This window comes from Danio rerio, chromosome 5 (assembly GCF_049306965.1).
Source record: "Danio rerio strain Tuebingen ecotype United States chromosome 5, GRCz12tu, whole genome shotgun sequence".
Classification (NCBI taxonomy): Eukaryota; Metazoa; Chordata; class Actinopteri; order Cypriniformes; family Danionidae; genus Danio; species Danio rerio.
In genome coordinates this window covers 54,240,999-54,263,283 of record NC_133180.1, presented here as the reverse complement: position 1 = coordinate 54,263,283, position 22,285 = coordinate 54,240,999, and the positions used below count along the sequence as shown (strand labels likewise).

At 35.7% G+C, this 22,285-nt stretch overlaps 1 protein-coding gene across 4 annotated transcripts in view; it reads left to right on the top strand.

Moving 5' to 3' along the window:
* si:ch73-280o22.2 overlaps window positions 1-22,285 on the top strand; it is a 288,368-nt gene that overhangs the window by 186,903 nt on the left and 79,180 nt on the right. For 2 of the 4 annotated variants that reach the window (XR_012406340.1, XM_068221516.2), the window contains one exon: window positions 12,561-12,708. The exons of the other annotated variants lie outside the window; for them this stretch is intronic. Coding sequence is in view for 1 of the 2 variants with exons in the window: in XM_068221516.2 (XP_068077617.2) it covers window positions 12,561-12,708 (148 nt within the window). In the remaining variant the exon portion in view is untranslated. The remainder of the gene's footprint in view (window positions 1-12,560; window positions 12,709-22,285) is intronic. 4 annotated transcript variants of the gene reach the window in all.

Sequence of the window (22,285 nt, the reverse complement as noted above, 5' to 3'; positions counted from 1 at the left end):
TGTATTTGTTTTGTCTCTATCTCTCTCTCTCTCTGCCTGCCTGCCTGTCTTTCTGTCTGTCTGTCTGTCTGTCTGTCTTTCTATCCATTTATTCATTATCCATCCATCATCTATCATCCATCCGTCATCAATCCAACAATCCATCCATCCATCCATCCATCCATCCATCCATCCATCCGTATGTATGTATATATGTATGTTTTGTGTGTCTCTCTGCCTGACCATCTGTCTGTCCGCCTTTCTCTCTCCCCATGCGTCCATCCATTCATCCATCCATCCATCCATCCATCTGTCACTTTGTCCATCTGTCTGTTCCTCTGTCTGTCTGCCTGTATGTATGTATGTTTTGTATGTCTCTGTCTGTCCGTCTGTCTGTCTACATGTCTGTCTCTCTGGCTATCCATTGATCTACCCATCCGTCATCCATCCATCCATCCATCCATCATCCATCCATCCATCATCCATCTGTCCACCCATCCATCCATCCATCCATACGTCACTTTGTCCATCTGTCTGTTCCTTTGTCCGTTTGCCTGTATGTATGTATGTATGTATGTATGTATGTATGTATGTATGTATGTATGTATGTATGTATGTATGTATGTATGTATGTTTGTACTCTCTGTCTGTCTGCCTACTTGTTTGTCTGTCTCTCTGTCTATCCTTTGGTCTATCCAGCCATCATCCATCTGTCCGTCAGTTCATCCGTCCGTCGGTCCATCCGTCCGTCGGTCCATCCGTCAATCTATCTATCCATCCATCCATCCATCCATCCATCCATCCATCCATCCATCCATCCATCCATCCATCCATCCATCTATCCATCCATCCATCCATCCATCCATCCATTTGTCTGTCCGTTTCTCAGTCATCCATCCATCCATCCATCCAGTTGTCTGTTTATTTGTCCATATGTTTGTTCTTCTGTCTGTCTGTGTGTCTGTCTGCATATAAGTATGTTTTGTGTGTCTGTCTGCCCTTCCATTCCGTCTGTTTCTAGGTCTTTCTGTTTATATGTTTTGTGTCTCTCTCTGACTGTCTGTCTGTCCATCTGTCCGGCCATCCATCAATTCATTCATCTATCCATCATCTATCCATATATTTGTCCATCCATCCATCCATCCATCCATCCATCCAACTATCGTCCATCCATCTATCAGTTTGTGTGTTCATCTGTTCATTATTCATCCATCTTCCATCCATCTATCCCTGTGTGTGTCTGTTTGTTTGTCATCCATCTATCCATCCTGTATGTATTTTGTATGTTTGTCTATCTATCTGTCTGTCCATCTATCATCCATTCATCCATTTGTCTGTCCCTCCCTCCTACCTAGTCCTGTATCAGTGTCTGTTATTCTATAATTTTCTTGCACACACATTTTTTCAAAATCTGTTTGTCTGCCTTTGACATTATACAATACTCTAAGGTATTCCTTTCTTTGCCAAAGTAGCCTGGTGGTCGTGGTTTCTTTCTTCCTCTTTTTTATTTTAATCAGGCCTGGAATTTAGTTGTTTTCGATGTCTTAACTTCACAACAACACAAAAGGCAAGCGACATCCGTCCAAGCTCTTATTTTGAAGATCATGAGCGAAGGATTAAGTTTTGCTTGTTGTGTAGAAAAGGGTGAAAGGATGGAAACAAAGAACATTTGTGACAGGACCCACCAGGGTCTTTTATTCATCCTCTGCTCACTCGCCCCTGTCTGAGAGAAATACTTTCAACTTTAATAGCCTTCTAATCCAATGATGAACTCTCACTCACCTTGCCTCTCGTCTGCAAAACATGCGCCCTACAGTAAAATCTCTTCATTTCCATCTGTCAGCTAAGACTAAGACCCTTTTATAGAAAATATCTAAAAAATGTGCCATATTCAAAGAAAGAAACAATGGAGAAAAAAAGAGAAAGGCATTAAATGGTTGTTGGTGTCTCGTATGTTTATTTTATAACATATTTGTTATTATATTTTATAACATATACTATATGAGCAATATCACACGCTAGCAATGCAATATAGCTGTATATTGGAACTGGCAGAAGGGGTGTGTTGGCACGAGGCCATAGGCCGAGTGCCTTAGTATCCCACCAGTGACGATACACAGCTTTCTCGCAATGCTATGAGTGTGATAATGCGTTCATGCAACAGTTCGACTTCTAAATCATGTATATAAAAAAGAAAATCAAACACAAAAAGTCTAAAAAATCTTTTTGCATAGGGGAACTACTTTCTTCTGCTATTCATTCACATCTGTAGCTGATGTCAGAACAGCATAAATTGCTGCTACTTCACAAATGTTACTTTAAAGCTAGTATTTGAATGATTTTCTAGCATAATGTCTAAAGTAATGCCAAAGAGGGTGGTTTTGCTCACATTTTAAGATTATAAGGCTGAACGGAATGAAATTCTATCAGTCTAGAGACATTTCTCAGTATTTCTGTGTTGCAATCAGGATATCACAATAATTATCCCTGAAAAAGCAAAGCAACACAAACACCACCAGATTACTGTTGTGTTTGTGATAGACAGCCAAAAAGTAACTCAGAGATATACAAAGAGTGATCAACACAAAATACAGACATTCCTAATATGTAAGTTTATCTCACATTTATTACACTACAATAATTATAGTATAAATACATCACCAAAATATGCAAGAGAGAGAGGTTGACTTAGAATGTCACTTACTGGTTTCATAATGATTTGATCAGATGTAGTTTGAAATGACGCTGTTTTTCTCCTTTAAGGCTTAATATGCAGTCTTTGTTGACATCTTGTGGATGGACATTGTCCATTTGCTCTGGCTGATGGATGCCGACACACATCTCCGAAATGATAAATATTTAAAATAGACACTATCTTTATAAATAAACTGCATACATGTAATCTAAACAATACCTAAAAAAGCCTTAAAAGTGCACTATGTTGTCCAACAGCAGAAATATTTGTCTGACTGTAGTGAGTCTATTGATCTGCTGTCACTCTATGTCGGCGGAGTAATACAGAAGGGTGATGAAGCTGCATAAGTTCTGATATTGCAGAATATCAGAGGGCTATGAGCCAATCAGATTCGAGAACCAGACATCAGGATTTTTTGGATACTTACAACTAAAGAGTATTAAATATCACTAATTAATAATTTCATACATTTTCAAACGTATGCATTTTAAGCCCAATTCTCTTTACATAATGACTTTATTAGTTAATCTATATTCTGCAGTTTATTACGCTGTAGCAACTTCTGAAATAGAAACTAAGCCAAGGGAAAATGAATGAATCGTGAATTTGTAATCAATAGCTATTATTTAATTTTTGAAACATGTATCAAGCTTCCTTCTATCAAGTGGAAAATACACTTTGAAATATCATAAGAAATATCTGCTAAACAATTCCACTGACCCTGGACATGAGGATTTCCATTTTAGTGACAGAGACTGAGAAAAAGATAAGTAATACAGCGTATACTGATAATACGTCACAATGGAGTTGAGCCCTGTGATGGTTGTCATCTTCACTCACTCTTTTCCAGCCAGGAGCACAGGTTTAACACTCTGGAACAGGTCATCAGTCCTCTGTGCTCCCCATTGTCCCAACACTATTTATCTCAAAGAGAAGGAGAGTGAGCCAACCAGGAAAAAAATAATTACAAATGAAGAGTGACACTGTGGCCAATGGAACATATGTCGGCCGAGGCGTTAGCGCTTGTGTTTAGCCTTAGCATTACATTAGAGAGCTGGTGAAAATCCTCTGGTCCTAAACAGTCCTGTTTAGGAGGATGTTGGAGCCAAGAATAGAGCTGGCACTCAAATATACCATCATTCCCATTGAGAAACTAATCCAAACGAAGAGACTCTCTTAATATTAGGGTTATTATTAAAGGTCCCATATTTGATATTTATTCATTGGGATAAAGCTCTTGAAATGAACAAATAAATAAATAAATAAATAAATAAAGGGGGTGGAAGTAGTATACATAAATTCATACATACATACATACATACATACATACATACATACATACGTACATACGTACATACATACATACATACATACATACATTAGTGAATCAAATCACCACATAAATAATAACATCCCCAAGAAAAACAAGTACAATCCAAAGTAAAATATGATATCAAAGTTTGCTTAAAGACCTCAAATGATGCAATGGATCGAATGTTAGCAGGTAAATTGTTCCAATCTGTTGGAACCTTAAACATAAAGGCTTAACGAGAAAAAATAATAATAATAAGTCTTGATAATTTGATACATTAAGGAAAAAATACAAAATGTTGTTGTAAATAATAAGCATACTCAAAATTAATGCATTTAAATATAAATTGAAGCCAGTGAATATGTCGTCTTGTGTGCAAAGACGGCCACTGCAGCAGATCATACATTATACAACGATGTGTGTAAAAAGAACTACCAAGAACAAATCTGCAAAGTCTAATATATGCCGTCCTCTGGTTAATAATATCGCAATTAACAAAAATAGGCAAAATAAGACTAAATGAGAAACAATGCCTAGATCGATATAAGGTAATAATTCCTTTACTTTACTTACAATATGATGATTTAAAGGAACGTACATTATGATTAATATGTGATTTAAAGGAAAGTTCAGAATCATGCCACACTCCAAGGTATTTCTTCATATTAGTTTCAGTCTGTTAGATTTAAGGATATCTATTAGATATTGTGCTTTAAAGAGCTCCTTTTAAGTGTTTTTGAAAATGGCCTTCCATACAGTGCAAACAAAGCTCTAAGTGAATGAAAACATCCAGCTTAGCGTCAAATCTGAAAGTGCAGCTTTTTTAAAACTACTGATTTATAAAAAAAAACATTTTTGACTCAGAGTCATTTAAATGATTCATCATTTGTCTGGATCTTTTATATCAATGTTAACATGAAACAATACTAAATATGAACTACCGGATCCGGTAAAACGTGAACGTGCCTTTCCCTTCAGACACCAGCATAGTGCGAGGGATCCCAATATTGATCATGACTCAAAGATTACTTTCATTGAGAGATCGCCAGATATGCAGCTGTGAGAAATAAAGTGTTAAAGTTCATTTTTCACAACAACACAGACTATATACTAATGTATGGTACTTTGTCAGTAACTGTGACATTGTTTATATTAACCAGTTTCTTCATCTTTTAGATCCTGTAAATGTTTTTCTTTCCTACACAACGTGAAGTGTGATTAAAATGGTTGCCTCATTTCCTGTAGTTCGGATCAGTGATATTGTAACTCTCAGGTGAAATCTGGATGGGCTATTTCAGATATTGCGTAAAAAACCACGTTGAAAATAAATGCGACGTGTGCTTCTTCCTTTACTGTTTTAAAGTTGTTTTGTGTTTGCAATCTCCTGCTGTTAGTTGCTATGGCCACAATCAGCTGTTTCTCACACAGTGGCACCCACTCCCACTGGCAAAGATTTGATAAAACTAAAGGCTTTAGGCAGTTTTTTCTAAAGGGGAGGAGCTACTCTATGTCCCACCTTCTTTTCATTTTTCAGTTGAGATTACATTCAATAAAACGTTGAATGAACATTTTACATTTCAAAGCACTTTATGGGACCTTTAAGGGATAGTTCACCTAAAAAGTACAATTTAAAGTCTCAGTATACTTCCAACAGAGTTCTCTTTTATTCTGCCTATGAGGACAAATAGAAGTTCGAAAAGGCTGAGTGATAGTATTTTGTTTTTGATCCTCCTGATACACCCACTCTGCAGTGGGCTTGGTTTTAAATGTGCCATGCTGCTTGAGAATACTGCTAAATGCAACAACAATGGCAGTTGAGAGAGAATATAAACATCTAGCAAACATTCTACTCCAGCAAGAAGAGCCATGTCAAATTACTTTGTGTTTGATGTGGACAGAGAATGAAATAAACAGTGACTCCATTTGCATGGATATCATGGACACATTTTTTGTCTTAATCTGAATAAGACAATGATTAAATATAACATTAGTTATATTTGCAATGTTCCTTTCATTACGGCACCACACTATCCACATTTTCTCCAGAGTTTCATATAATTTGGGGTGTTTCATTTTTAGTTCATCGACTTTAACTGCAGATTGTCACTTTCAATTTTATTTAGGAGCATTACATTTATGCCCCCCATGAGGTATTGGATGAGAATTTGAATTAAGGATTGATGGAAAGAGTGTTGTTTTAATGAAATTTGATACAGCATGCAGAATAGGAGAAAAAAAGTCTGCATTTTGCGGTGTATGTGTTGTGGTCCTTTACTGACTTGGTAGGTGCAGAGAATAGTGTCGAACAGCCGTGTGTGTGTGGACAATCCTGTCTCAAAATGCGGTGAAAATCCTTGACAACGGTAATAGTTTGATTGCGGTGCTTACATGTCTGTACTGCACTTCAATAATGCGACTAAAATCATTTAATTTGATTTTTGTTTAGTTGGATTATGACCTTAATTGTCTTAATCATATTAAAATTGGATTACTGGTGTCCATTTAAATGTACACACTGTTTAAACTTTATCAGATGTGATAATCTTTTTCAATCTTCAAAATTTGTACATTTGCACCAGCTCTGCTACTTGACCCTTCAGTATATTTAGGTTGCCATTGATGTTGTTGGGCTGGATTTTTTTCTCCTGTCTGTTTATAAACTGTTAGAATACGAAGGCAGAGTTCAAGAATGCACCCATCGATTACATAGTCACCACAGACCCAATGGTATCACAAATGTGTTTTGGACCAAAACGAATTCCCCAAAAAGTTTGCTTTGGTGGGCTGTTTCGAACTGCTGAAACAAACTCAAAAAAGAACTTAGTTTTAGCTGGATTTTGTTCGAAAGATATCATTTCAGTTCTTTATTCAATGTCATTTGAAGTATACCGGTGTCTTAACTCACCCTCAAGTGGTTCCAAATCTTTATAAGTTTCTTCATTCTAATGAAGACTAGAAAAGTAGAACTTTAAGTCAGGTAGTTAATGATTTTAGGTATTAGGAAAACGATATTAGTGCATTAATAAACAAAATGGGAACTAAAGAGATATTCTTCCATGATTCAGCCTTTATATTTTGTAAAAAACTAGTGACAAGCCATGGTTTAAGCAATTATGTGAAGACAAATAGCTTGATTAATTCAAAATGGAAATGCTTATGCTTTAAATGGATTAAAAGATCTATTTTTTTAGTTGTTGCCTAGCAGTTAGTCTACATACACATCGTTTTTATTTTTCAGCCCAACTGTTTCTATCATTAAATAAAGGCCAATTAGTCTATGTCAAAAAAAGAGAGAGAGAGAGAGAGAGAAGAAAATAACCATTTGTCAGACAGAATATTAGTTGACATTTCAGTTGAGAAGATCAAAGTGTGTGTTTTGTGAGACTCTAGGACAGGAACCTGCTGTCACCAGTCCCAGTGGCTCATGACTGTCAATTGAAGTTAAATAAAACTTCCTTTTGCAAAACACTGTGGTGGCCAAGAGAGCTCAAACGCACATGATAATAATAATAAAAAAAAACACTAACAAATTGAGAAAACACTTTTATCCAGGCTGCTTCTTCTTTATAGTCATCGATGTTGTTGGAGATCAACAAACATATGGACATTAGAGGTGGGAATCTTTAGAGACTTAACGATTAGATTCGATTTCAATTCTGGGGTCACGTTCCCATTTCAAAACTATTCTTAGCCTACATGTTCTTCTTTCTTCTGCTGTACATTTTCACAACTTTTCAATTTTAATCAGAATTAAAGTTTCTATGGTTTTGTTGATGGTTGGAATCTTTATATGACAGTTCTGTCCCCATTCAAAACCAGAAAGGATTAAAATAATTCTGAATGGTACAGTATAGCTTGTGTAGAAAGTAAAAAATAACACCAATTATGATGACCAAAAAGTCATATCTCCTTAAAAAAAAAAACAGCATTACAATAAAATGTTAAGGAAAAATATACTGTATGCATACAGTTAAAATTATTAACCCTCTTGGAAAATATTTGGAAAAAAAAAAATTATTTTACAAGTGCTGTTTAACAGAGGGAAGATTTATCTTTTTTTTCACATAATAGCTTTAATAACTAATTTTTTAAAACATTTTTTTTTTCATCTTTGCCAGAATGACCTTAAATAACATTTTACTAGTTATTTTGCAAGATACTAGTATTCAGCTTGAAACACAAAGCAAGTTTTAAAGATAGTAATGCTTCATTAATTTGCAACACTGTGCAGCAACCCTAGTTTACTTTCATTCACAACCAGCATTTGCAGAACTATAGCCATAATTCTTCACTCATATGTAATGGAGTGGTTCATAATAGTGACCTATGATTCTGATATAGTAAGTGTCCATGCAATCAGATTAATAACCATGTCTGGCTTCTTAAGCAACTATAAAACCAGGGGTACACTGAATGAGTAGCGCAGCGTGGCACTGCATTACGGCATCTATAACAACTCGAGGTTTCAGTTTTTGGTGTGAAAGGAATTTGTTCTAAAACCAGTAACACACCAGATCAGAAGCATGACCTGTAATTATCCATCTGTTCAAAATTCGGGAGCATGCATACATGCTCAGATCAATGCTTATTTTTTTTCTGTTTTTGCATGCCCACACCATCGCAATCTAATTTTAAAACAGAATCGATTCTAAACTTTTGAAAATCAATGCAAAATCATTAGGGATGAATCACGATGCATCAGGGATGTTGCTAGATCACATACGATTGCAGCTGGAAGTTAACAAGAATTATTTGTGTTAATTATTAAATTACTCAATAAATTGTATTTGATTAATGACTACCCCCACCCCAACTGTCACAGTACTGTAAAAAATGTATTATTGCTATACAGAGTTACAAAAACGATACTATATTGATGTATCTGCAGCTGTTTCCTGTCTAGACTTTACCATTCATCAGAGCATCATTTTTTTCTTTAACAACCAGATCTAAAAACAATTCGATTTAAAAACAGAAAGGAATCATACAATCAGGATGTCACTTTTTTGGGGTCCCCAACACAATTCTGTCGGGGTGTGCACTATTTGCACCACTGTTCTGTATTTGCATGAATTCTAAGAAGTTCCATGCATGTTGTTAACTTAATACAGTTTTTTCCTCAATTAACTTTTTTTTTTTCTATTTGCATGTGCTTTGCAACTTGGAGAGCATTTGAATCCCTTAAGAAAATGTAAAACACATTTTTATTTGCTTCCTATATTATTCTTTTTAAAGAAGTCGAACCAAAAGTGAAAATTTGCTGTTTAATTTCTTACCATCAAGACATTTTAGACATAGGTCATTTATTATTCTCTCACTAAAACATTAAAAAAGATTACTAACTGAGTCTGTGGTCTGTGGTGAGTCAAAATGCAAGTGACTCACCACGCAAGTGAAAAAATAAAAATAAACTGAAAAAAATTAATACTGATCGGATTTTGACTATATTGAGATTTTATAAAGCTGCAGATCAGTATGTGTATGAAACTGAACAAGAAGAAGGCAGTGTGTGTTGTATTGTTCATCAAAACAGTACTTTGACCTTTATATTCTGAAAAAAAGGTGGGATATGCAATCTTAAATGGAAAGATTGACTTTTCACATGCTCCCAGTGGTATATATTTGACAATATATGACAGGTAGCTCATGCTTAAAAATGTCCTGTTGTAATGAGTCAGGTCAGGACCCAAGTACAGTTTATTAAGAGAATCATCAAAGGTCAAAACAGGGACAGACATGACCATGCAGATGATCCAAAAGTGTAGTCAGAAAAACAGGCGAATGATCAGGACAGGCAGCAAAGCAACATAAACTATAATCAAAGCAAAGGTAAAAACAAAAACGAGACAAGACAAGGAAACGCTTAGTAATGCTCACTTACAGTTAAAGACTCACCAAAGAGTGTGTGTGAATGAGGTGTCTTTATAGTCCTAGTAACCAGTCCATCATAAGCTTCCAGCTGTGTGTGTGTGTGTGTGTGTGTGTGTGTCTGTGTGTGTGTGTGTGTGTGCGTGTAATCAGGGGGAATCAAATCTGGCATTTAAATGGTGTTAAAGTCCTTTGTTCACTTTCGACCACGGTGTACTGTACTTCTCTGATCTTTCAATCTAATGCCGTGAAAAAAAAAAAAAAAAAATTCATGTGCTTTTTTATCAATGTTTGTATAGTTAGTAAAGCAATGAAATACCTTTGAATACTTTATGCAATGAGGTTTATTTCCTTTATATCAAACCTAGTACCTAGTACATAAGGAATATTTCTTAGTACATAATTTATACTGTTTTTTAGTTTTAACATATATTATATACACTGTAATCTTTGTTAAAATTTGTTAGATAAATTGTTGTTAGATACATATTTTAGAACATCAAAAGTATTTATACTGTGTTATTTATAAATAAAAATATAATGGATCAGGAATTTATCATGTGAAAAAAAAATATGTTGCAAAAATGTTTTAACAGCATTAATAACTTTAACTGTTAAAATACACACAATATGCAGAAATTAACAAAACAATAATCAAATAGTTACATCATATGAGCTGCAAGCGTGTGGCTGTTTGAAGAACATGAAGCAGCTTTAGTATAATATGTAAACACAATTATTTGTGGTCAAATACATTCAATTTCTTTTTATTTTATCAAAAAAAAATGAAAATATGTTTTGGACAAAATAAAGTGTCACATTTAAGACATTTATTAGTTGTAAATATAGTATAGGCAGTCAAATTACGTTTTGGAATATACGAATAAGTATGGGAGCTGTTGTTTTTAACAGCTGTACAGTTAAGTTTTGTGTCCAGGTGATGATACACAGGGCAACTTTTTGAGCAGTGTTGTTGGACAGCGTTGGACTTTCCCCTAGTCCCCCAGGTTTAAAGATCGGTCTGAGGCTTCAAATAAGTTTACATTAATTTAATTAATCAAATAGATAAAGCATACAGAGCGCTCTTGGCTGCAGAGTAAACCCTTTACAGTATGAGGTTTACATGTGTGCATTTCACACCTCTCTCTAACCCTCGCAGCCAAGTATATATCACCGATTTCTCTTCGGCCCCACCCGGAGGCACTTCAGTAAGAAAGGTCCTCCATCCAGATCAGTTCAACCATCAGTTCAATCATCAGTTGTTCGGCAGAACAGCAAATCTGCACAAAAAAGTTAAGCATATACATAACAGAGCCTACAAGAGAGTAAGCTTGAGTCCCTCCCGTCCGTGATTGTTCCTGTAAATAAGCAAACTCTGGAAGAAGAAATGTAACATTTTGTTAATAACACATACCGAGGAGTTAACTTCTCGGTTATCCGTCACACAAAGGCACAGTTGTTATGGAGCAAAAATATGTAAGGTTAAGCACGTAACGTAACACATCAGCATACAGTAAGTTCAGAATTACACTATTAATGAAAGGATAAGTCTATTAACGCATATAATAAATTAAAAATCATCAAAAATTCCTTTAACGGTATTGTAGAGCGATGTTGGTTGGAGCTAAAAAAAGGCAACAGCCTAAAACTGGTAACAAATTGTTTAATAAAATAATTTAAATATAAGTTATTTTGTATAGAGTAGGTGTATACATCATATAGTTACCACCGAGAAACTTAAACAGGTAGTAGTAATGAATACTTTTTTTTTACTTAGGTACTAATTTTATGCTGTACATCTTTACTTTGACGTAAGTACAAAAGTGTAGTCAGTGCTTATACCTTTACCAGAGTCATTTTAAACATGAGTATCTGTACTTCTACTCAATAAAGGATGTGTGTGATTTTGCCATCTCACCTCTGTAATAACATTTTAAGTACTGTTAAAATTGTTGCGCTTCATACGACTGTCTTGTTCCTTCCAAGTAACGTGTTTGATTAGGCATCAATAAAACAACAAGAATACTCTCCAGGTTTGACGTTCAGCTATGAGCGCAATCATTTTCAATGAAGCTCAGAATGGAAGAGCTCTGTTTTTTTTATTTTTTTTATGAGGCAGCAGGAATCCACTTCCCCATGTGAGAGCTTCAGCATGCAGCGTTTAGCCCACCATTATGGCAAACCGCTGAGATTACAAACACATACATACATGTGCTCTCAAATCAATCTCACAAACACACCCCCGTTTACATGCGATCCGTGTCCCGTTTGACACGCAGTCATCCGCCCACAGTTGTCTGCGGCGAGACAATCTAGCGTTCACACGAGAGGGAAAGCCTCGTTTACATAATGATCATCTTGTTTCTCCACTGAAGTGAATGCTTGACTAGCCAGTAGACATGCACGGAGAGTGGTTTCGTCTCTATCCCTCACGCTCACTTTTTCTGCCTCCCTCGCTCTCTTTTTTTTTGCGCAGCGTGTGTGCAGCTAGTTATTTTAACGCTCTCCAGCCGTGCCCTCAGCTCTTCATGGCCTTGTGAGGGGCTTCAAAAGAGACATCACTGCTGCCTGTGCCAGCCCTCCTTCCTCTCTCTCCCCCTCCTCCTCTTCATTCTCTCTCCTCTCTCGCCTCAGCCCGTGAACCCGTTTGACTCTTCCTCTCTCTCTCTCTCTCCCTCTTTCTCTCTCTCTCTCTCTCTCTCTCAGGCATGGTGTGATTCATCAGGGAAGCCATGCTTTTAATCAGCCCATTAAAAATGGATGGCAAGCAGAGGGCTGGTGTAAGAGATCTCATTTGGAGCAGTCTGAGATGGTGTGTGTGTGCGCATGTGTCCGTGCATGTGCTGAAAGGATGGTAGGGATGAGTGCCTTGCAGGCTCTGTTTCTCTCTTTTTTTGTGCGAGTGTGAGTGAGGATTGATGCTAATCTTTTCTGGCTGCTGAACCAACAGTTCAAGTTCTAGATCTTATTTTTTTTTCTCTTTTTTTCTGGAGTATTGGGTCAGTGCAACAAACAAAATGATTCAATTGCTTGAGCAGCATTGTAAAACATTGCTTCTGAACATTAGATCTTTATCTAATACAGAAATAAGCTATTAATAATAGAAATACTTTATTTGTAGAGACAGGGTAGCGAGTTGTGAAACTGTGATTGTGAATATACTTATAACAATGAGGCTCAACTATTGTAGGGAGTTTGGGACAGGACTGTCTGTTAATCCAGCCCATAGAAGACAAAAAAAAAAAAGAGTTTGGGAAGCCATATTGAAAGTCATAAAAAAAAGCTTTTTAAGTAGTCTTAAAGGTGCTGTATGTAAGTTTTGGACTCTTCTAAAACATACAAATACCATAATATGTTTGCAGATATTTAAGAAACATGCTGTGAACATTCTTGTTTATCTGAAAAATAATTCTGAAGTCAGATATTCTGCTTTGAAAATGTGAGTTACGTGCCAGAACATCTGTCTTTGTTTTGGTCATCCAATGACAGTTTAGCCTATTATGTTTCAGCACCCTGGGTTGCCGTGCTGGAAAACATCGTATTTCATTCAGTCAGTCAGGAGGACTCTGAAAGCATGCGTCTGTGACTGAAATGTGACCTCCGGTGGACAGTAGCAGACTCTGAAATGAAACACAGATTCAGAGTTCAACACTCTTTGTCAGGAATGCCCATGCGTTTCTAAAAACGGTTTTGCTTTTTCACAACAACCAATAAATAAGCTATTATTATTATTATTATTATTATTATTATTATTATTACAGTGAAATAATTAATTAAATATGACGGAGCGAGGCAAGCTTGTGTTGCGGACTCTGTGACACCGCAGCTCCGCCTGCTCTGATCATACAGGTTTGGTTTTCAGCAGCGGTGTAAACAACCCACCCTTCACTCTTTCTGTAACAAGCTTCAAGTCGTTTATCTAACTTAATCTTACTTAAAAACAAAACATTGATTTACTAGCTTTTCCTAATGGTATTACTGTAGTAAAATATAGCCTAATGTGGATATATAGCATTTTGAAAAAAAATAAAGAAAGTTTTGTTATGTTGTGTACATTTTGGCCAAATCTAACTCAGAATCTGATTATTATTAATCAATCTTTGTATATATTATTCCATATATTTATTATGTAGAGTTTTTTAACCAATTTAAGATGTTTGACAATGTTAAGATTATTATGTTGCATTTTGGTATGTTTTTTCACTTATTTATGAATAAATATAATATATTTATATATTAAATAAAATAAATAATAAAAAAAATATCCTGGATTTAAAAATATTGTGTTCCTGGCCTGCACTGAGCTCAAGTAATAGTTTAATGTACAAAAATTGTGAATAAACTTGACTGTTGATGTCTTAAATATGTAAAATATCCAACATTTTTTAAAATGGATAGATCTCGTTTTGCAATGAATCTCTTCATATATCTCTGGCTCTGGATAGTGAGTCCTCCATTGCACCTTGGTCGCACATTCATTTCAAAGGAATGTTACCCTGCACTTAAATGCCAGCTATTTTGACCCATTACTTCCATTAGACAACAACAGGGTATTCGACATCTAATGTAAATATCTATGCTTCCATTAAAAAAAATACATGTTTGTGTTTGTTCCATGTGTCTTAAGAATGTGTGTAATTTCTTAGAAAAAAATTTAACTTTACCAACAGTTGCACCAAAACATTATGAAACAATGCTAATTGTTCTAATTCTCTTTCATTTAAAAAAGGGAGGGGGGCTTGCCATACACTGTCCTAAACTCTTCCCCAAACCCCCAACCCCCTAAACCCAACCAAAAGCAAAAAAGGAAAGAGAAAAGTGCATTGTGACTACATTTTACTTTTGATCTCTCGTGTGTAACTTTGCTCCAACAGACTCAACATTGAGCACTCTGTATCAATACACCATAAAAAGGTCCATATGTAACGGAGCCCAGCCAAGTAGGTGGTGTGCAGGTATAGATGCTATAGGCCATGGTCATGGTTAGCCTCCTTGTTAGAGCAACCGACTCCCATGCAGAAGGTCGCCGGTTCAATGCCATCTAGGAGCAGGTTGGGTGGTGTAGGACCGGCGGGGTTACATCAAGCGGCAACCTCCCGCTCTCCCTCAGGAAGCCAATATGGAAGTAACTAAAACTGCAATTTATCCGAAATTCCGCTAGTCCTGGCCGCTCCTGGCTCCAAAATAGAGCAAATTTCCATTGAGCCCACTGTTAGAATGACCAACTTTACAGCAAAAAAAAAAGGTGTTTACAGCTTGATACAAAAAAAGGATTTTGGTTAATACAGCTAATATTACCCTTCATGACAACTGTGAGGGGGTTGAATTTTTTTTATAACTCATCCGTTTCCTTTATATTAAGTTATATTAAGCTTGCATGGCCACTTGAGTGACAGCTAGGTCTCGTTGGTCGCCGTCACGTCACCTCAGCTGAATCCTGCAGATTAGCCACTGAATTCGGCATATTTATCATGTTTCTGTGTTGTTTTATGTGGCTTTACACAGTCAACTGCCTTTATACTTGTTTCCTACAATTATTAGATGGCATGGCATGCTGAGTGCACTTAATTGTGCTTACAAACCATACACGTGGCCTCCGTTTCCCATGTGAGTAAAGTTGTATACTTATATACCATCTCTGTACATGTATTTGTTTTATTTAAGATCATTTATTGTTTATATCTATTTAGAGCTGTATCTGACAGATTGATTAGCTGTAGGCTCTAGATCAGTCATCTGAAGCATTGTCATACAGTGTTATGCTGGATTTCATCAATAGTCTTACATTAACTAACACAGACTATATCTGAAGTGTTTGGAAGTAATTCGCGTTTTCCTCCTGTTGAAAAACGTCATAAGAACAATGTTTAGTGGCTCAATGTATTACAGCAGTGTTTTTAAAAGTCTAAACACTTCATTGATATAGTGTACAACAAAGCACAAGTGGTCAGAATACAAAGAGTCACAGGTGATAAAGTATTAAGCGTTCTCCCAAAGTAAAGTGTGTCTGAGCCAGGTCCAAGCAAAATGCCAGCAGGTGTCTGTAGCTTCGTTCACTCTCCGCCTCTTTGCCCTTGTTTGGTATCCCGCCGTGGGTGTGATGACGCGAAAAAAAATGTAGGCTATGGCATGTATTTGCAATGAGGGTGTGTTGCAATAATAATAATTTAATTAAGTGTATTTACACTAAAATACAATTATTTTAGCAGATCAGATATATAGTAGTTATATAGATTCTGACTTTTAGATTCCATTTCTCAGTTAAAAAAATCTTCTTAAATGTGTCGTATTAAGAGCAGGTGATCATTTATGAATGATACCAGACTCATTCATTCATTTTCCTTCGGCTTAGTCTCTATTTCAGAGGTTACCACAGTGAAATGAACCGCCAAGTATTCCAGCTTATGTTTTACGGAGCGGATGACCTTCCAGCCACAACATAGTACCGGAAAACACCATACACACTCATTCACACACATACACTATGGACAATTTAGTTTTATTTAATTCACCTATAAAGCACGTGTTTGGGTTGTGGGGGAAACCGGAGCACCTGGAGGAAACCCATGTGAACATAGGGGGAACATGCAAACATGCGACATTCTTGCTGTATGGCAACAGTGCTAACCACTGAGCCAACGTCCTGCCCAGACAAATTTAACATTTTGGTGTATTACATGCAAGCTACATTCATTCATTCATTCATTTTCTTGTGGGCTTAGTCCCTTTATTAATCCGGGGTCGCCCCAGCGGAATGAACTGCCAACTTATCCAGCAAGTTTTTACGAACCGGGTGCCCTTCTAGCCGCAACCCATCTCTGGGAAACATCCACACACACTCATACACTACGGACAATTTAGCCTACCCAATTCTTCTGTACCGCATGTCTTTGTGGGGGGAACCGGAGCACCCAGAGGAAACCCACACGAATGCAGGGAGAACATGCAAACTACACACAGAAATGCCAACTGAGCCGAGGTTAGAACCAGCGACCTTCTGAGGCAAAAGCACTACCTACTGCGCCACTGCTTCGCCTACACGCAAGCTTCTAAAAGTGAACTTATAAAACGTGACACTGTTAAAAAATGACAGCACCATGTACTGTATGTTTCACTCTGAATGTTTTTTGGAATGAATCACACATTGGTACTCCTAGCTTAGCACAGACTGGATACCTGCCCAGCCTCTGGGAACCCATCATAGCTTGGCAATTACGTGACACGCTGGCACAGATGCCCCGTCCATGTGCCCACATCCTACTGGAATTGGTCTCCCGGGTTGAGATGTGATCTAAGCGATGATGCTCTAACTATTGTGTGGGCGTGTGTGTGTGTACATGAGCGTGGAATAGCAGAATAATACAGCAGTGTTGCAAAGTGAGAACTGTGTCGACTTTACTGAGAATTGCTGCATCTTTCCAACTGAGAAATAATATCAACTCCCCACATGCCATTGCCCAAATCTCTACACACACACAGATTTTGTCTGTGTCACTGTGCTGAGAGGGCACTTTCTCATAGCTCATTAGGAACAGTGGGGTCACTCTCTTTTTCACTCGTTCTCTCTCTCTCTATCTCTCTGCTCTTGTGAAAGTCCTTTTCTCACTCTTCCACATTTTTATACTGTCATACACACAAGCACACACATACACACACAGGGTTGGCAGCCAGCCTTGTTCTACAGATTGATTGGCCCACCTGTTCACCTTTCCTCATCTTTAGAGTGCCAGTGTCTATTTTAACTCTGTCCCAGAACCGGAGGTACATGAGGGAAAAAGATGTACACTGCAGAAACTGCTTAACCTTTTTAAAGCTAAATTAAATGACAAATTCCCTTTTTTACCTGGATTAACTTTTTCCTACCCTGGTTTGCTTTGGATATAAAATGGGACAGATTGTGCTCTTTTAAGAGTTAGTTCACCCAGAAATGTTACAGTTTCTCATCACTTATCTGTATGTCATTCATTCATTCATTTATTTAATTTCTTTTTGGCTTAGTCCCTTTTTTTATCAGGGGTTGCCACAACGGAATGAACCACCAACTTATCCAGCAAATGTTTTACGGAGGGGAAGCCCTTCCAGCTGCAACCCATCATTGGGAAACACCCATATGCTCTTATTCACACTCATACACTACGGACAATTTGGTTTACCCAATTCACCAATAGTGCATGTCTTTGGGACTGTGGGGGAAACTGGAGCATGCCAAACCCACAGGGAGGACATGCAAACTCCACACAGAAATGGCAACTGCCCTAGCCGGGGCTTGAACCAGCGACCTTCTTGCTGTGAGGCGATCATGTTATCCACTGCAGCACTGTGACACCCAAAAAGTATTCAGACCCCCTTAAAGTTTTCACTCTTTGTTAGATTGCAGCCATTTGCTAAAATCAAAGTTATTTTTTCCTCATTAATGCAGACACAACGCCCTATATTGGCAGAAAAAACAAAGAGTTGTCGGTATTTTGGCAGATTTATTAATGAAGAAAAACTGAAATATCACTTGGTTTTAAGTATTCAGACTCTTTGCTCAGGATTTAGCTGAAGCACCCTTTTGGCTTGTTTTGAGAATTAATACGCCAATATTAAGTGAATTTTACCTTAAAACAAGCAAAATAATCTGACAATGGAGTAAGCAAAATAATCTTACGTCAAAAGAAAAATTAAGATTAATTTCCTCACCCCATTGGCAGATTATATTGCTTGTTTTAAGGACAACCAGTTGTCCTGTCCTTGCAGATGACAAACACCTCCACAACATGATCCACCACCATGCTTCAGAGTTAGGACCGTACTGAACAGGTGATGAGTAGGGCCTGGTTTTCTCCACACATTCTGCTTTGAATTAAGGCCAAAAAAGTTCTATATTGATCTTATCAGACCAGAGAATCTCATTTCTCACCATCTTGGAGTCCTTCAGGTGTTTTTTAGCAAACTCCACGTGGGCTTATATGTGTCAGGCCACTCTGCCATAAAGCCCCAACTGGTGGAGGTCTGTGGTGATGGTTGATTTCAACATTCTCTCATCTCCTGAATGCATCTTTGGAGCTCAGCCACAGTGATTTCTGGGATTTCTGGCCAGACTGCCAGCTCTAGGAAGAGTTCTGGTCCGAAAGTCTTCCATTTAAGGATTATGGAGGCCACTGTGGTCTTAGGAACCTTAAGTGCAGCAGACTTTTTTTTTTTTGTTTTGTTTTTTTGTTTTTTGTAACCTTGGCCTGATCTGTGCCTTGCCACAATTTTGTCTCTTCAGGGCAGTTCCTTTGACCTCATGATTTTCAATTGCTCTGCATTGTGAGCTGTATGGTCTTATATAGACAGGTGTGTGGCTTTCCTAATCAAGTCAGTATAATCAAGCACAGCTAGACTCAAATGAAGGAGTAGAACCATCTCAAGGATGATCAGAAGAAATGGACAGCACCTGAGTTAAATATATGTGTGTCACTGCAAAGGGTCTAAATATTTAGGACCATGTGATATTCCAGTTTTTCTTTTTTGATAAATCATCAAAAATATCAACAATTCTGTGATATTTTTGTTAATATGGAGTGCTGTGTGAGCAATAATGAGGGGGAAAAGCTCCTAGCAAATGGCTACAATATAACAAGGAGTCTTTTTTCTAAAGATCAGAGGTCATTTTTATCCCTTTCCAAATCAATATGTGGAGCATTTATGTATAAATAAAATGCATAATCAGTACCTGAGATTATTGTAGTCATAGTTTGTATGTTGTTGTTGTTTCAGCTGTGGTGTTGCAGAAAAAAAAGCAGTTTCCCCTTTTTGTAATATTTTATATTTATAATGATTTTGTTGGGAACGTGTATTATTCTTTTCAGAGTTTAATTATTTTAGAAGTTTAAGAAAAATCCAAAGTAGATTTGTTTTTTGTTTTTTAGGGCTTTCATAAATTAGTCCAAACAAAAATGATAAAAATGTCAACATTCTTTTAATTGATTTTTTGTTCATTTCATTGGGCATGCAAGTCCAAAGAGTTCTGCAGCAAACAATCATGCCAACATGAAATTAAAAATTAAAAAATTAAAAATAAATTAATACAAAATTTTGATCTTTATTTATTTTAAAATAACTGACATGATTCATTTTTTTTTACTATGAATGACCATGAATAAATAGCTGTAGTTATAAATGACTTAGCAATGTCTATTAATGTAGAGTTAATGCTTAACAAATAATGAAATGACTATTTGCCAATAATAATAAATAGTAAATCATTCATAGTGTTAAAGTGTTACCGACGTGTTTTCTAAAGGTTACAAACTTAAACGATATATAATTTGATTCTACAATCGATTTTTAACTTTAATTAGTAAATGCAATCCTTTTTGTTTCTGTGCAATCTATTAAATATTGGCAAATATATTCAGCATAGTGCATATGTTTTTTCAAATGACAACAGGAAGAGTCTTACTTATTTGATAAGCAATCTTATGAACAGCAGGCTTAAATCTGGTGAAATGCTGTGGAAGCAATGCAAATAATGTCTATTAATGTAGAGTTAATGCTTTGCAAGTAATGAAATGACTGTTTGCCAATGATTAAAATATGATTCAAAGTGTTAAAATGTTACTGACATGTTTTCTGAAGGTTTTCGAAACTATTTTTAATGTGTATTAATGTGTATTATAAAAACTCACTGTTTGAAGAATCCAGATTTGAAGTTTGCAATTCTACAGTCGATTTTTTACTTTAATTAGTAAATGTAATCCTTTTTTCCCCTATGTAATCTAATAAATTGTCAAATATCTTCAGTGTAATATATATATATATATATATATATATATATATATATATATATATATATATATATATATATATATATATATATATATATATATATATATATATATATATTTTTTTTTTTATTACAACAGAAAGAGGCTTACTTAGCTTATTTGAATAAATACATTTAATTATTTGTCCAGCAGCAGGCTTTAAATGTGGTGAAATGCTGTGGAAGCAACACAAAACAAGACTTTTTTATTCACTGGCTCCAGAACAGTTGGCAAGAAGAGTATGCATTGTATGAACTTGATGTATGATTATTTCATGGTCAAATTTTAGAGCTTAAAAACCTGGTCAGAAATGGATTTCAAATTTGAAAAAGGAGCAGCTTGGACATTCTGCTAAATATCTCTTCTTTTGTCCGTCCGACAAATGAAGTGTTAGTTGAATTTGAGGAAGTTTTTGACAGAGATTATTGCTGATAGGAGGCTTGCTGTTTGGACATGTTGTGCATGACCTGCTGAAGTTTCATGCTTGTGTGTGTTGAATTGAGTAGGATAGTAACAAGGTCATGAAATATAGATGGATGAAGCTTGTGTGTGTATATGTGTACAGTAAAGGGCAGCAAGTCTTGGTTGCTGTTGTCACATTGTCTATATATCTTTGCCCCAACTTGTCACTGTGGCATAATGGACACACACAAACACACACAGGCATGCATGTGAATAAGGCAGTGGCAGAAAAGCTACACGTTTAGTTTTGTTTTAAAAATCATTCAGTTAATACTGATCATATGATATTTTTGTCTTAATGTTAAATGAGAAGTTAAATGATTAACTGCAGGTAATCACATCAATAATATACTGAGTAGAAGCCCAATATTAATATTATCAAACATGGTATTTGCAATATGAAAATTCTTAAAAGGATCATAATATTTGGCTTTAGAATATGTTGTTTATTTTAATTCTATTAAGCTCTCAGTATTCATCTTTGTTTTCATTTTTATTTTGTTTGTTGCCTGCATTATTGAATGCATTTAATTTTAGATTGAATATTTAAACATTTCCCAAGTGTTGTTTAATGTAAAGAATACTTTTTCAACATAAACTTTTATTACTAATTTAAGCAAATTTTAATAACTAACTTTTTTTGTCTTTGCGATGATGACAGTATATCATTTTTTACTTGTTATTTTGCTAGAGATTTTGCTTAAAGTGCAATTTAAAGGTTTAATTATGTAAGTTAGGTTAGGTAATTAGGCAAGTCAATAGACTGAAATAAATAAATAAATAAATAAATAAATAAATAAATAAATAAATAAATAAATAAATAAATAAATAAATAAACAACAACAACAATAATACAAATAATAATAATAATAATTGTTTATTGCTTGTTTATTTATTTATTTATTTATTTTTTTTTTTTTATTTATTTATTCATTCATTCATTCATTCATTTATTCATTTATTGTCTATTAATACTAACCCTAATATATATTTTAATATAAATACAATTAGTTTTTATTCAAGCCAAAATAAAGACTATCTCCAGAAAAATAAATAAACTTACTAGGTAAATTGCCTAAACATCACTTTTAAAAGAATGAAAACATTCACTTTTTTGCTATTTAATTTTATGAATAGTTATTTTTCATTTTTATGAAAAGTTAAAATTATTATTTA